We start from the raw sequence: 14,161 nt of genomic DNA on the forward strand, positions 1-14,161 counted from the left end.
AAAAAAGACTTCCGTAAGGAACCGGTCCCCAAGGCCACCAGCTTCATTGCCATACCCAAGATGGAGGTCAAAACCTATTCCAAAAGCAACTCGCTCACACCAAAGAAATCTGTCAGGCGGATCATCTCTGACAGTAACAGTTCGGACGAGGATGATAGGACGTGTTTTACGCCAGCGCCTACGCCACGGCAAGCCCAGCAAACAAATACCAAGATTAGAGACTCTGGCAGCATGAGCTCTAAACAACAAAAAGACAAGAACAAAGTAAAAAAGAAACGGAAGAAGGAGAGTAAAAATAATGTCAGCAAAGAAGTCAGGTTTGGTAAAGTCAATGACAAATTCTGTACATCTGACTCGGATTGTGGCGATATGGAGAGTGAGGATGATAAGGGCTCAAACAGTATAAAGGACTCTTCTGCAACGAGCCTGAAAGACTCCCCTGGCTTTAACGCATCCTCCTCCTCCTCATCCCATGGAAACTCGAACTCTCAGAAACAAGTACCATCATTAGCAGAACAGCATCCAAAGCAGTGGAGGACAGATGGCTGGAAGACTGTGTCATCTCCTACATGGTCAGACGTCAGTTCTCTCTCAGATTCTGTCAGAACGAGACTGTCCAGTGAGTCTGACTACTCCTCTGCTGATTCCAGTGTAGAGTCAATAAAACAAGTTAAGAGGAAAGCGCAGGAGAACAAAAAGAAGAATAACAATGTGCACAGTAGTACAGTAGACAAGAAAAATTCTGAGCTCTACAAAAACTCCAATGCAGACAGTGCGGTCTCCAAAACCGATGTAGATGGCAAAGTGCTGAAAAAGCATAAAGTGAAGCACAAGCACAAAAATAAGGAAAAGGACAAAGCTCCTAGTCTGGTGCTCAATCAAGACATGAATGAGAAATTTGTCAAGAGCTACTCTTTTGATTTTGATGATTCAAGACAGAAGTCCCTAATTGTTGAGTCAGAATCGCCAGTTGAGAGCAAGGTCAAGTTATCCAAACATGAAAAAGACCATTCAAAGAAAGAGGATAGGCTTTCGAAAAGCAAGTCTGAGGATAAGGATTGGTCATCGGGAAAAGACCTGCACAGAACAGCGAAAGAAGAGAAAAATAAGAAAACAAAGGACTCAACCAAGGACAAGACCAACAAAGAGGAGAGGGAGAAACCTATAAAATCTGTCAAGGAGAAAGAGAAGCCCAAGGAGGAGAAACAAAAGGCTCACAAAGAGGAGAAAAAGAAAAAGTCCAAGGAGAAGTCCTCCTCAAAGATGGACAGGAAAAGTGAGCAGAAAGAGGAAAAACATCTAAAGGTGGACAAGGAGAAAAACACCAAGGAGGAGAAGGACAAATGTAAAAAAGACAAAGCACCGAAGGAAGAGCCTGAGTATGAAGGTTATGACGTCAACAACCGTTTCCTCAACTTAGAGGACACAAAGCTCAGTGCCTCAGATGACCATCATGACAGATGGGGCTCCGAGATGTCCTCTGACTCCTCCTTGTATGGAGATGACAGCTGGGACGCTCCTGTCAAAGAGTACAAGGAATACAAAGCCAACAACGCTGTTAAACTAATTGTTGAGACTGTTAAGGAAGAGACGAGGAGGAAAGAAAACAAAGTTAAGGACAAAAAATCTGATCACAGTGAGAAAAGATCAGAGAAAGAAGCCCCTTCCAAGAAGAAAGACAAAGACTCCTCTGAAAAGACGAATGAAAAGAAAAAAGACTGGTCAGAAAAACAAAAATTAAACTCCAGTCACTCAGTGGAAAAAGAAAAGAAGCGGAAGGAGTCCACAGAAACAGTCAAAGACAAAAAAGACAAGGACTCTCTAGAAAACAGTCGAGACCGTAAAGACTCGTATGACTTCATAAAGGAAAGAAAGGACATAAAAATCAAGCAGGAATCTGTAAGAGATGAATATGGCAATGATACATTTTTCAAAGAAATTGATGCCGTCAGTAAATCATGTGAAATCAGAGAAAGAAACCACTCTGGAAAGGAGAAAGAAAAGAAGGGTGAGGGAATAGAAAAGCGAGAAAAGACAAAAGCTGACAAGCACAAAGAGAAAACAAAAGACAGAGGAGCTGATCAGGAAAAGGATAAGAGCGAGAAAAGCTCTGCAGAAAAAATTGTCAAGGAAAAGGACGCAGACAGGATCACCAAAGACAAGAAGGAGGGAGTTAAAGACAAACACAAAGAGTCTCATGGCAAAGACAAAGATCGCAAGATGTCTTCAGATCAGACCAAGGACAAGAAAGAAAAGACCTCTCAAGACAAACATGCTGACAGGGAGAAGGATTTCTTGGAGCTAAAGAAAGAGGAAAGAAAACCTGAGAAAATCCGTGAGAAAGCTTGGTACAAGATAGCGGACATCTTCACTGATGAAAGTGATGATGATGAGGACAGCTACAATGGTGGTGTTGCCCTTGTGTCCGACTCCATCAGAAAAGACTCAACGTCTGATCAGGATGAGCTGGATCACTTCCCCTCAGAAAAAATTAGAAAATCTTCTGCAGAGGCTAAGCATAACACCGAAAAGGCAAAAGACAAAGAACACAAAGAAAAGAAGAAAGAAAAGGCCACATTTGACACAGGTAAAGAGAGGAAAGGCTCCCTAGAGAAACACAACAAAGACAAGAAAGATTCTGTAGATGTGAAACATAAGGAAAGAAAAGACAGAATGTCAGTGGACTCAAATCAAGAGAAGAAAAATAAGCAGAAGCTGTTGGACAAAAGGGACACCAGTGAGGATAAGACAAAAAGCAAATATAAAGACAAGCTGGACCATTCTAAGGAAAGGAAACCCTCAAAAGGCAGTGGTGAGAATGAAAAGTCCCTCTTAGAAAAATTGGAGGAGGAAGCTATGAATGACTACAAGGATGACTCCAACGACAAGAACAGCGAAATCTCTTCAGATAGTTTCACTGACCGGGGTCATGAGCCAGTCCTCACTACTTACTATGACTCAATCAGCCTGACTGATGTGTCTGAGGACAGGAGAGACTCCCTGTCCATATCTACTCCCCAGGACAAGTTCAGAGAGAAAGAGAGGCATCGACACTCCTCTTCATCTTCATCCAAGAAAAGCCACGACAAGGAGAAAGAAAAGGTCAAGAAGGACAAAGGAGACAAACGTGACAAGACCGAGGAGATCAGAGAGTCCTACAGTCGCAGAGAGAGTCTACCTTTTGAAAAAGAGCCCATGCCTCTCGAGGCAGACCCTTACACATTCCCATATGGAAGTAAGGGAGACGGTGAAGACGACTTTGACAAAACGTTGGAATTTGAAAAAGAGATGTCCAAAAAGGACAAAGCAACTGGTGTCATCAGTGACAGGACAAAGGACAAAAAGAAAAAGGAGAAACACAAGGAAAAAATAAAGGAGGAGAAGAATAAGTACATTGATGGCTTTGGGTCATTTAAACACTCCAAAGAAGATGTAAAGTCAGGGTTGAAAGATAGCCCACAGGTCACCGTTCTGAAAGACAGGTCAAAAGAAGAAAGTCCTAAATTTGATATGAAAAAAGACAGAAGTCGGGATACATTGGACAAAGACAACAGAATGGACCACATTAAATCTAAGGCTAAGGATGAAAATGAAAAGCTCTCTCAGTCCAAAGACACGGTGAGGAAAGATAATCGTCCACGTGAAAAACTGTTGGTGGATGGTGATTATCAGATGACAAGTTTTGGTCAAATGTTGAGCCTTAAAGACCAGGAGATAGAAGAGCGCCACAAGAGACATAAAGAAAGGATGAAGCAGATGGAGAAGCTGAGACCCAAGTCAGGGGACCCTAAACTCAAGGACAAGACTAAGTCCACAGAGGAAGTACGAAAAAATCGCAGTGAGCTATCGTCAAAGAAATCCAACAGTCTGGAGTCTGGTCTTAAAGAGAAGAAGCTGAAGGATGTGGGTCTCCCGGCCCAAATGATGTCCCCAAGCAGGAAGTTCCAGCAGACAGATGGTCAAAACTCAAAGGACTGGCTGGCTGGACACCAAATAAAGGAGAACCTCCCTGCCTCTCCCAGGCCAGATCAAAACAGGCCAACTGGTGTCCCCACACCAACATCTGTCATCTCCTGCCCCAGCTTTGAGGAAGTAATGCAGACACCACGTACCCCGTCTTGCAGTGCAGAGGATTACCCCGACATTATGTTGGATGGGCTGGACTGCCAGAACTCGTCAGCTATGACCATTTCAATGAATGCCTGCTCCCCATCCTTCTTTGAAAGGTATTTAAACGTGCAAATGTACTGTGTGGTTACTGTTACTGGATGTGACATATTTTCTAATGTCTTGTCTTTCTGTTGTCCACCCAGCAGGTACTCTAACTCTCAGAGTTTCCAGGAGGGCACATGTCCCACCCCGGCAAAGAACCTCCAGCTACCGCTCGTCAGTCGTTCGGCATCCTCTGACGTCCGCAGGCCGCTGGAGGACGAGTTCAAGGCTGAGGCTGACAAGTTCCTTCGGCAGCAGAGTGATCCAGCAGCTGAATTTGATCCGTCATCCTCCTCCCAAACTCTAGAGGACAAATCCGCAACTGGGGATAGACTGGAGTGCCTGGCATCTCCTTATTTCTCCCCAATTAGAATGTTGTCCCCTCGGCTAGAGCCAGCTCTTCCAACACCAGATGTGGCCGCGCCAACTCTTGCTGGCGCAGAGGGCAATGAACACCTTCATGACAATGTATACAACAGTTTCTTGCCCAAACCCTCTACACCAGTTCACAGGCCAGACCCCCAGGAGCCCTGCTTTGACATTGCTGCACCGCCAACTCCTGCTCCTGCTGCTTTGCCACCCCTGGACATCGATGACATCTCTGAGCCTCACCACAGTGAGCCTAACCTGGTCCTGTCAGATCTTCCCTCTGTCACTGAAGAGCAGGAAGAGCAGGAAGAGGAGGAAGAGGAGGAGGAGGAGGAAGAGGATGAAGAAGAGGAGGAGGACTTTGAGGACGAAGGTGATATGGATGAGCGAGCTGATGGAGACCACTGTGCAATGGAGGAGCCGGAGCAAACAAGGGAACCATGTTCCTTCTCCCCTCCAGTTGAGGACCCTCTTAGGAAGAGCTGGCCTGCAGAGTCTCCAGACCGGCAGGAACCAGAGGTCCAGGATATTTCCCCCACACACTCTGCACCCATCCATGGAGAGAACTGTTTTGATCACGGCATTGGTTGGAACCCTGATATGGACATCAAATCTCCCCACAGGACATATGGGGAGATAGAGGCTGCTGTCTCCAAAATAACCAGTCCATACCATTCAGACAGTGATATGCAGCACTTGTCTGGACATCCCTCTGTCACTCCCCCTTATGCTACCTGGAATAGGTGGCACAAAGAGGAACCAGAGGACTTTGATGAACAGAAGGAGGCTGTGGCTGACATCCCCTCTCCAGAAAGGCCTGACACCGCTATTGATGAGGAAACCAACTATTTAAACACCTCATCATCCTCCAATAGGCTGGAGTCTTTCTTCCAGGAATGTAACAAGCCTAGCATAGAGGAAAGTCACCAGATGGACACTGAGTCAACATGTGAAGAACCAGACAGCAGACAGATCACGCACAGCTTCAGTGCTTCCACTGAAAGCCACATAGCTCCAGCTGTGGGCCCTGAGCCTGTGGTGCCCTGGGCAGACCCATTCTCCGCTGATGCAGATGAACTGGATGACTTGGGACCATTCTCCTTGCCTGACCTACCACTACCAGACAAGTCTGAAGAAGCGGAGTCTCGAGACCCAGAACTAGCTGACCACAACAAGGCTGTGCAGACCCACATTGGACATACCATTACAGACAGAGAGGACCCAGATATAATGGAGATGGACTTACCAAGCCTGGCTAAGATTTCAGGCCCTGCTGGAGACCTAGATTTAGGAGAACCTACCGGACAAGACATAGTTGTACCCTCACCACATGTCAATTTCCAGCAAGATTTGGACCCTAAGCCTCAGAGTCTGCCAGTCAACAGCTCTCTCTCTCTAACACAACAACAGGACAACATGTTGGAAAGAAAAGGACCTTATGGAGAACCTGATGAGTCGGATCCCAGTATGTTCTATTCGTCTGTGAAATCCGATCCCAGTCCGCAACATCACATTCAGATCCAGTCCATCACTGAGTCGTTGCAGTTACCCATGGATTCAGTGTCTGCTATCAAGTCAGAGGTGAGACAGGAGGAGATGTCTGAGCCCGTAGCAGAATCTGTGTCATGCAGTCCTCTTCCTCAGCTCCCGCTGGCAGTTGCCCTCTCCAGCACAGTGGAACTACCAGACACTCAAGAGACCACATCCAAGCTTACGCCAGTAACCCTGACCACTGTGTCCACCACTGTAGATATTCCCAAGAAGGTGGATGAAATCCCTCAAAGAATAACTCGCAATCGCGCCAAAAACAATCCCTCTGCTGCTGCTGTCCCTCCTACCTCCAGCATAATAACCTCGTCTGCCACTGCCATCCCTGTAACAACCAGTCCAGTAGTGACCATTAACCCGATTTCTACCAGAACCATGACACCCACCTCAAACTCTTCCTTCCCAGCTCTGAAGAAAGACAAAGAACCTGTGCTTACTGTCTCCTCTACCGCATCCAATACAACCACAACAGTGTCTGTACCTACTTCTGTGACAACTTCTGCGCCAGTGGTTATCACTAAGACGACAAAAGGTCGCCCTCTCCCTGTGGACGAAGAGGAATCTCAGACCCAGCACCCACGGAAGAGGAAATTTCCACGTTCTGCTGGGCAGCAGGTCCAGGTCCAGCTGGTAAACACAGCCATGCAGCAGACTAGGGAAATGATTCAACAGACTTTGGCCGTAGTGGTCAATGCCATCAAGCTGGACGATATTGAGCCCTACCACAGTGACCGTTCCAACCCTTACTTTGAGTACCTGCAGATCAGGAAGAAGATTGAGGAAAAGAGGAAGATTCTGTGCTACATCACCCCACAGGCCCCACAGTGTTACGCTGAATATGTGACCTACACTGGCTCCTACCTGCTGGATGGCAAGCCCCTCAGCAAGCTTCACATCCCTGTGGTAAGTTATGGTGTCTTTACCTTTGTCCCTAATGATATAGCCAAGGTAGTGAGCAGGTTTAAAAATGTTTGGAATGAAAGTTGAATGAAAGAAATTCTGGTAGCCTGTCTAATTTTTGACAGCAGTAAAGAAAAATAAAGGAAATTGTCACCAGGCTTTCGCCAACTCAGCGTAACGCGGTGAAGATTTTTAAGCAGTTGTCAGCTCTCCCCTGAGCCATTACGTTGCAGAGATTCTAAACAGACTCTGAGGATTGGTGAGAAGAGCTTTCTTTAGGTAGATGAGGTCACACACAACGGGGACAAGGCAGACCTAACCCGGCACAAACGCCTTGGAGGTCTTACCTTCTCCTTGCTCCTAACTCGGCGTCACGCGCAATAATGATTTGTAATATGTAATGACAATAACTTATTCCACCAGTCAATTGCTGTTAAATCAAAAAAAAATTATTGTATGCGTGTGCATATAAACTCACATGAATGCATGTTCACTTGTGACGTGGTTATCAAACGTTTTAGCTTTTTACTGTTTCCACAATTCACTCTCAGAGTTGTAAACATTGACACACGGGGAGGAGGCGGGCCCTTGCATAATTTGCGGTGACCTACGATGAATGTATATGATACTGGTATGTTGTGTTTGTTTATCAGATTGCCCCACCTCCATCGCTGTCAGAACCTCTGAAGGAGCTCTTCAGACAACAGGAGGCAGTAAGAGGGAAGCTCAGGTTGCAGCACAGCATAGAACGGGTAAGGAATAACATTTCTATATTCTGTCCTTGATTCATTCATTGCTCACTCCCTGTTATACATACAGCAACACATGTCCATTGAACCCTATGAACACTTAATAGAATAGAATAGAAATGCAAGTGAAATCTGCATTCACCCTACTCTTAGGTTGAGCCAGAGAGAATCGCAGACCCAAATCTATTTCATCTCTCGCTAATTAAGGGACGACAATTTCTGTGAAACATATGTTTGTTGATCAAGACAACAAACATTTTTATTTACCTCACCAGCCTGATGCCCAACATAATATTGAATATAAATTTTTCTTTTTCTCTTTTGGTTACTGATCACAGGAGAAGCTGATTGTTTCATGTGAGCAGGAGGTTTTAAGGGTCCACTGCAGAGCAGCCAGGACAATAGCCAATCAGGCTGTGCCATTCAGCGCCTGCACTATGCTGTTGGACTCTGAAGTATACAATATGCCATCAGAGAGCCAGGTAGGAAATCTTTCAATATACACTAAAATGTGAAGTCAATAATAACTGAATGGATTAGAGAAAGCCAATTATAACATAACCCATTACTAAATCTACATTGTAACTTGGTGTATGTTCTCAGGGTGATGAGAACAAATCTGTGAGAGATCGCTTCAACGCTCGTCAGTTCATTTCCTGGATCCAGGATGTGGATGATAAATATGACCGCATGAAGGTAAATATCGGCCCTCTGCAGTGATGTGCTGTAATGTCATCAGTTAAAGGCATTGATACCATGTTACGTATATACCAAGTGGATTTATGCTTCGCCCTTTTCTCCCCCAGACATGTTTGTTGATGCGGCAACAGCACGAGGCAGCAGCCCTCAATGCAGTGCAAAGGATGGAGTGGCAGTTGAAGGTCCAGGAGCTGGACCCAGCAGGGCACAAGTCCCTCTGTGTCAACGAAGTGCCGTCCTTCTATGTGCCAATGGTCGATGTCAACGACGACTTTGTCCTGCTGCCTGCATGACACACCGGTGCTCACAGATTTAGAGCAAACTTTGTCTGAATAACTTCTTCTCAAAGAGACTTCGTTGAACAGAACGAATGGAAAGGGCTAGCAAGTTTGAAAGAGAACTTTAGACAGGAAAAAAAATTATATTCTATAGAAAAAGAGTAAAGATGAAAAACTTGCTCTGGATTCCCTTCTGTGAAGAAGGAAACATGTTTTTACTGGGGGAAAAGAAAACACAACTTGCACTTTCATCCTCAAAGTTTTTACACTTTTGTTTGATCAGAGTGCGAGAAGCAGAAACCGTTTTTGCTTTGAGGCTCTGACATCGGGACACAACTCCTCAGTGCTCAGTTTCGGTGAGACAGGGGACAGAGATATATTTTCTGCATTCGTTTTTTGGTCCCTGCTTCAATAGACCCAACTCCACCACTGGGAGGAGGTATCAGAGAAGAGCTATCCCAACAGCGTGGTGCTTGTCCTGAGGAGGGACTGAGAAGAAGCCTCCCCTGTTGACCCAGGGCTCCTGGTGGGCCAGGAGAACTAGAGTCCCGCGCTGACCCAGAGGAAGTCAACGGAGCTGTGGTGCATCATGTGAATCTTCATATAAGACAGCTGGGATGGACAGACCAGGAACCTGAAACCTGCCGCTGATGGTTTTGGGGTTATGAGACCGTACACCCAGAGGATGCCCTCTCTGTTCGCACTGCAACAGAGCCTGGGCCTAGGGCTAGCGATGTGTGTCCACGTCAGGGCCCAGTGTCTGAGAGGAAGAGACTGACCCTGCAGCCTCTCAGCCTGGCTAAACCGAAGAGGACAGGCATGGATCTCTGAGGACAAACAGGAGTGCTCCTCAGCCACCCTGCTTGCTCCCAACAGAAACACATCAGACCGCCATGGACTGCAAAAACACCACAGGACAACCAGAAGAAACAAACATAACGAATGTTGAGATTTAAAGAGACTATTGAGAAATTGTGCTTTGGCAGGATAAGAGAAATATTGTTTTTGTCTATTTCTTTACTTGGGCATTTCATTGTTTCTGAGGAAGTGACTTGAAACACTACAGAGCCAATATTAGTTTAATTGAAAAAAAAAAAAAAAAAAAAAAAAGTTGTATTCCGTAAATTATGTACAGTTTTTATATTCGTTAACCAATGTATTCTTGCTGCCTTCTAGATAATTTATTTTGCCACACATTACTGCACAGTTGTAAATAACCTATGTACTGTAATATCACTCAGTTAAGTGTAGAAAAAACAAAAGAAATAAAAAGAATCTTTTTATGTACAGTTCACTTTTGGGCAGCACTTTCCCCCCCCCCCCTCTCATATCCATGGGCCAAAATGTGTACACGTTTCTGTATTTGAAAGACTCCAGTGCACAGTTGTATAATCCCATCTTTAGATTCAGTCCAGGTTTAGGTAAGGCAACTCACCTGGACGTGGATCACCACAACTCACAAATAGCTGACAGAACACTTTTGGATTAAACCGGCCTCCCACAGGCCAACCACCATATAGTCCCTCAGATGTAGCAGAATAGTTGTTGAGGATTTATTTAAAGAATAGACAGAGGATTATTATTCATTGCTTTACTACACAATTATATCTGAAAAAATTCGAACCAAGAAAATGCCTTTTTCAGTGAAAAAAAAAAAATGTACTCATTGTTGGGCAAAGTTACATAGATATATATGGGTGGGATGAAAGTGAGAGATGTCATTCACAAGCAAAACCATCATGTTAATGTGGAACAGTTTCAAATGAATAGGTTTCTAATTTACAAAAATTGGACTGAAATCATTTCTAATCATCACAAAACATCATTGTCTCAAAAACCAACGGGACGCGGGTCTTTCAGCACTTCATTATGTGTTGGGTTTCCAGCTGGTCTGCTTTTCACATTGAATGGGCAGAGGCGTTGTAACAGCAACTAAAAGGTTTTATTCCATACTCACTTTGGACATCGGTTTGTCAGTCAGCCCCTTTATAAAATATTGGTGAGCAGCTTCTTTTTGTAAGTGCAGTTCTGACCTTACTCACTGGATGGCGTCAGTGTTTCAGACAACTCAAGAAACTAATTGGCTTTGCATTAGACCTGTGACCTAATGCAATGGGGAATGGGTTCTTAAATATATTTCAATTTTATCACACACTATAGGGAGTTCAATTTCCTTATATGATTTCAATGCAGCACCTTGATCAGTTTGGTATTCAATTATTGGATCATAATAGGAATTGGTCTTGTAATTTTTTTATCAATGTTTAATCCGCAAGGGGTTTGGCTAGTGTTGTCAGGGATTTTAAATGTTAGGTTACTTCCTCATATTACTCCGTTGTCAAGTTCTTGTGTCGGGCCCAAGCAGACAGTTAACAAGACTTAAATCTTCTCAGAATGAACCAAAAAGTGGACAGACATTAACACCAACAGCAGTGCGGAAAGAAATAGCTTAATGCATCTGTTTTTTTTAGTCTTCAATTAAAAAAAAAATCCCTTTGGAAATGTTGATTTGTGATGACTTACTGATTCTCTATTTGTTAGTGGATCTTGGTTTTGAAAAAGCTTTCCCGACCTACCACATAGGCTTCCCGTCTGTGTGCGAGAGCTGCTCATGTATCCTGATGGCAATATTATCTGAAACGTTTTAAGTTATTTACACACTCTCAGTCAGACTAGCTGTGTATGGTATGTCTAGTCAAGTGCAATGGTTGTTGCTATTACACTGTGCAGACAAGGTGGCTAGATGTATAGTCCTGGATATTTTTGAGAGATACACACACATCCTGGTTGGTATACATAGACATACATATTTGGATACAAATAGCCAGAAATTTGGTTTTTAAACCCCTGTTTGTCATGTTTTTTTGTTTTTAATTTGTTGTTGGTTTCTGACACAGTTTTTTTGGGGGAAGAGGTTTAATGGTGTCGTTTGTTCACAGAATCCTTGTGTGTTTTTTAGCTCAGTGTATGTAGTTTTGAATGTTGTTGTGTTTTATCTTAGGGGTTTTTTGTTCCTGTATGAAGCACCAGTGGCATGTCAATCACGTTGCTTATCGAGCAGAATGTATACCGTTACTTGCCCAGACCGACCACGCCCTCTCACTATTGTTTACAAGACATCAAGTGTGTTTTCCGTTTCATGTGTCACCTTTTTTTTTTTTTTTTAAACGGTTTAAGCCCTGCCTTTGTTTTTACTTCTGTAATCAGTCATTTATTTGAACCACAAAGGCTTGAAATGGTGATGGTTGACATAACTGACCGGCGATTTCCACTCACAGAGCAAAAGACTAAAAACATCCATCCACGTTAATTCTCCAGTGTGAATATTCAACTAACAAAAAGAGTGATTTCAGGATAAAAATTTGAATACAGACAAAAACACACATCAGTCCTCATATGCACAGTAGAGCACTTGACCATGGTGATACAGATGCGAGCCTGGCACCGCCTCAGTCAGCAACATATTACCTCTACTCCTCACATTCACTCATAATGTTTATTTTAGATCTGTTATTTGTTTTTTTCTTACTGGACATAAATATACATAATTGCTATTTTTTCATTCTATAGAATCACGATTTCAAGCCTTTTTTCTAGTTTGTTTATTTTTTAATTAAAACCCAGACTGTAGCTATTTCTTTGTTCCTTTTTTAGAGTGGAAAAGGACTAATGAAACGCATGGAGAACTACTCTTTAAATGGTGAGAAATAACCTATTTATTATCTTTTATTTTTCTTATTTTTTTCTGACACCTGTGGTATGTTTTGAGTTGAATTTGGTCTCCGCTGTGTAAATTTTCCTCCTTGTAATGCGTGAAAGAGACATACTGTACATAGCTCTGTAAATAAAACCTCCCAGGACGTTTTGCACCCTCCTCTTTGTACTAGTCTGAAAAATTGCGTAGAATGTGGGGTTCTAACAGCAACAAGCTGCGTGCGCTTGCTGCAGGTGATTATGATGTAACAATGTAACATTTTTTTTGTACAATGTAGTTTATTTGTGTAAATATTGTTGGAGCAGCTAAGAGGGGGGGTGGGTGGGGTATATAAGGGCGGTTGTTGATGCTATTGTCAGTGCTGTAACAGAGATCCAGTACTTTCACATCTAGCTGTTGTTGATTTCCTGCAAAAAAAATAAAGACAAAAAAATAAAATGCGAGAAACTGAAAATGAGGATGGGTGGAAAAAAAGTAAAAATTCTAAATTGTTATTTTCTACAGTTGCATGTACAGAGAGCGCGAGAACTGCTGTTGTTCCTCAGAGATTATGTTCGTTAATAAAATTTTGAAATATTACCGGCCGTCCTCTGGTTCTTGCTTTTGTGTTGCGCGTGTCATGATGTAAAAGCTGCATTGTATACAACCATAATCATAAAGTTCTTCTGATACACCCAAAATATATCAACTAACAAGGGAAAAAATAGGCCACATTTGAAAATATACTTTTTTGAATAATGAATATACATTTAAATACATCAATATTATAAACATCACCCAAACTATTATGGTGGTCCAAGAGACAAGTTTCTATTGACAGAAGGATGAGGTAATCATGTCTTCAGTGTTTCACATCTGAATGTTGGAAATGCCCTCTCTGAGATGCCTGCCAGATTTGTTACATATGTTAATCTTATATCCTGGAAGTCACTCAACCTGAACTTCTCTGACCAAAGTCTGATTTCTGTTCACATCACAATCACCTCTCATGCTTGTCATCGACAATAGTAAATGGATGGTTTATTTAAATTTGAATTTAAAATTGTAATTTATTCCTTTATCTTTGCCATTACGTAACCAGTGCTCATTGGATTCCTGTCACCTAACAACAGATTGCATATTCTTTACCAATACCATTCACTGGAATTAACATTATAAACGGCACCATCACAAGGCAGAGAAATCTGTTTGTGTTATGAGTCGCCACCTGGATATGTGGTTATTGCTAACAAAATCAAGAGTTTCTTGGAACTGTTTCTGACTTTCAGTGTAATGAAATATGAGTTTGTTGTTCGGTTTCCTGTCAAAGCCAGACAATACAAATACAAGTCACCTGCTGAACTAGTAAAAGCACAGACACATTAGTGCAAAGCATTAATGGATCCCGAGGAGGTGTTGGGTTTAAAACTAGTGGCCATATAGCGGGAAGGGAGATGAAAGGTGGTGTTGAATTGCATTATGGTAAATGTAGGATCCAGCTTTTTGGGTGCTTGACCAATACCAGGGACTATAAATGTCAGGATACCTCAACCTCTGCTGCTTTGATTTTGACCATTGTTTTTTTTTAGTTTTTTGTCAAATGATTTGAATATATATATATATTTTTTTACTATCTAACGTCAACCACAAGCTGTCACAATATTAACTCCATCTAATAAATCACCAACTCGAGTCACACGGACGCACATATT

General features: G+C 42.9%; 1 protein-coding gene across 1 annotated transcript in view; it reads left to right on the forward strand.

The window, feature by feature from the left end:
• The window catches only part of ankrd11 (ankyrin repeat domain 11), a 128,052-nt gene extending 115,433 nt beyond the window's left edge, over positions 1 to 12,619 (forward strand). The window contains 6 exon segments of the mRNA XM_028594967.1: positions 1 to 4,226; positions 4,314 to 7,032; positions 7,683 to 7,781; positions 8,117 to 8,260; positions 8,382 to 8,474; positions 8,585 to 12,619. Of these exon segments, the coding sequence (XP_028450768.1) occupies positions 1 to 4,226; positions 4,314 to 7,032; positions 7,683 to 7,781; positions 8,117 to 8,260; positions 8,382 to 8,474; positions 8,585 to 8,770 (7,467 nt within the window). The 3' untranslated portion in view covers positions 8,771 to 12,619.
• The last annotated feature ends 1,542 nt before the right edge of the window (positions 12,620 to 14,161 follow it).

This window comes from Perca flavescens, chromosome 1, assembly GCF_004354835.1.
Source record: "Perca flavescens isolate YP-PL-M2 chromosome 1, PFLA_1.0, whole genome shotgun sequence".
Lineage (NCBI taxonomy): Eukaryota > Metazoa > Chordata > Actinopteri > Perciformes > Percidae > Perca > Perca flavescens.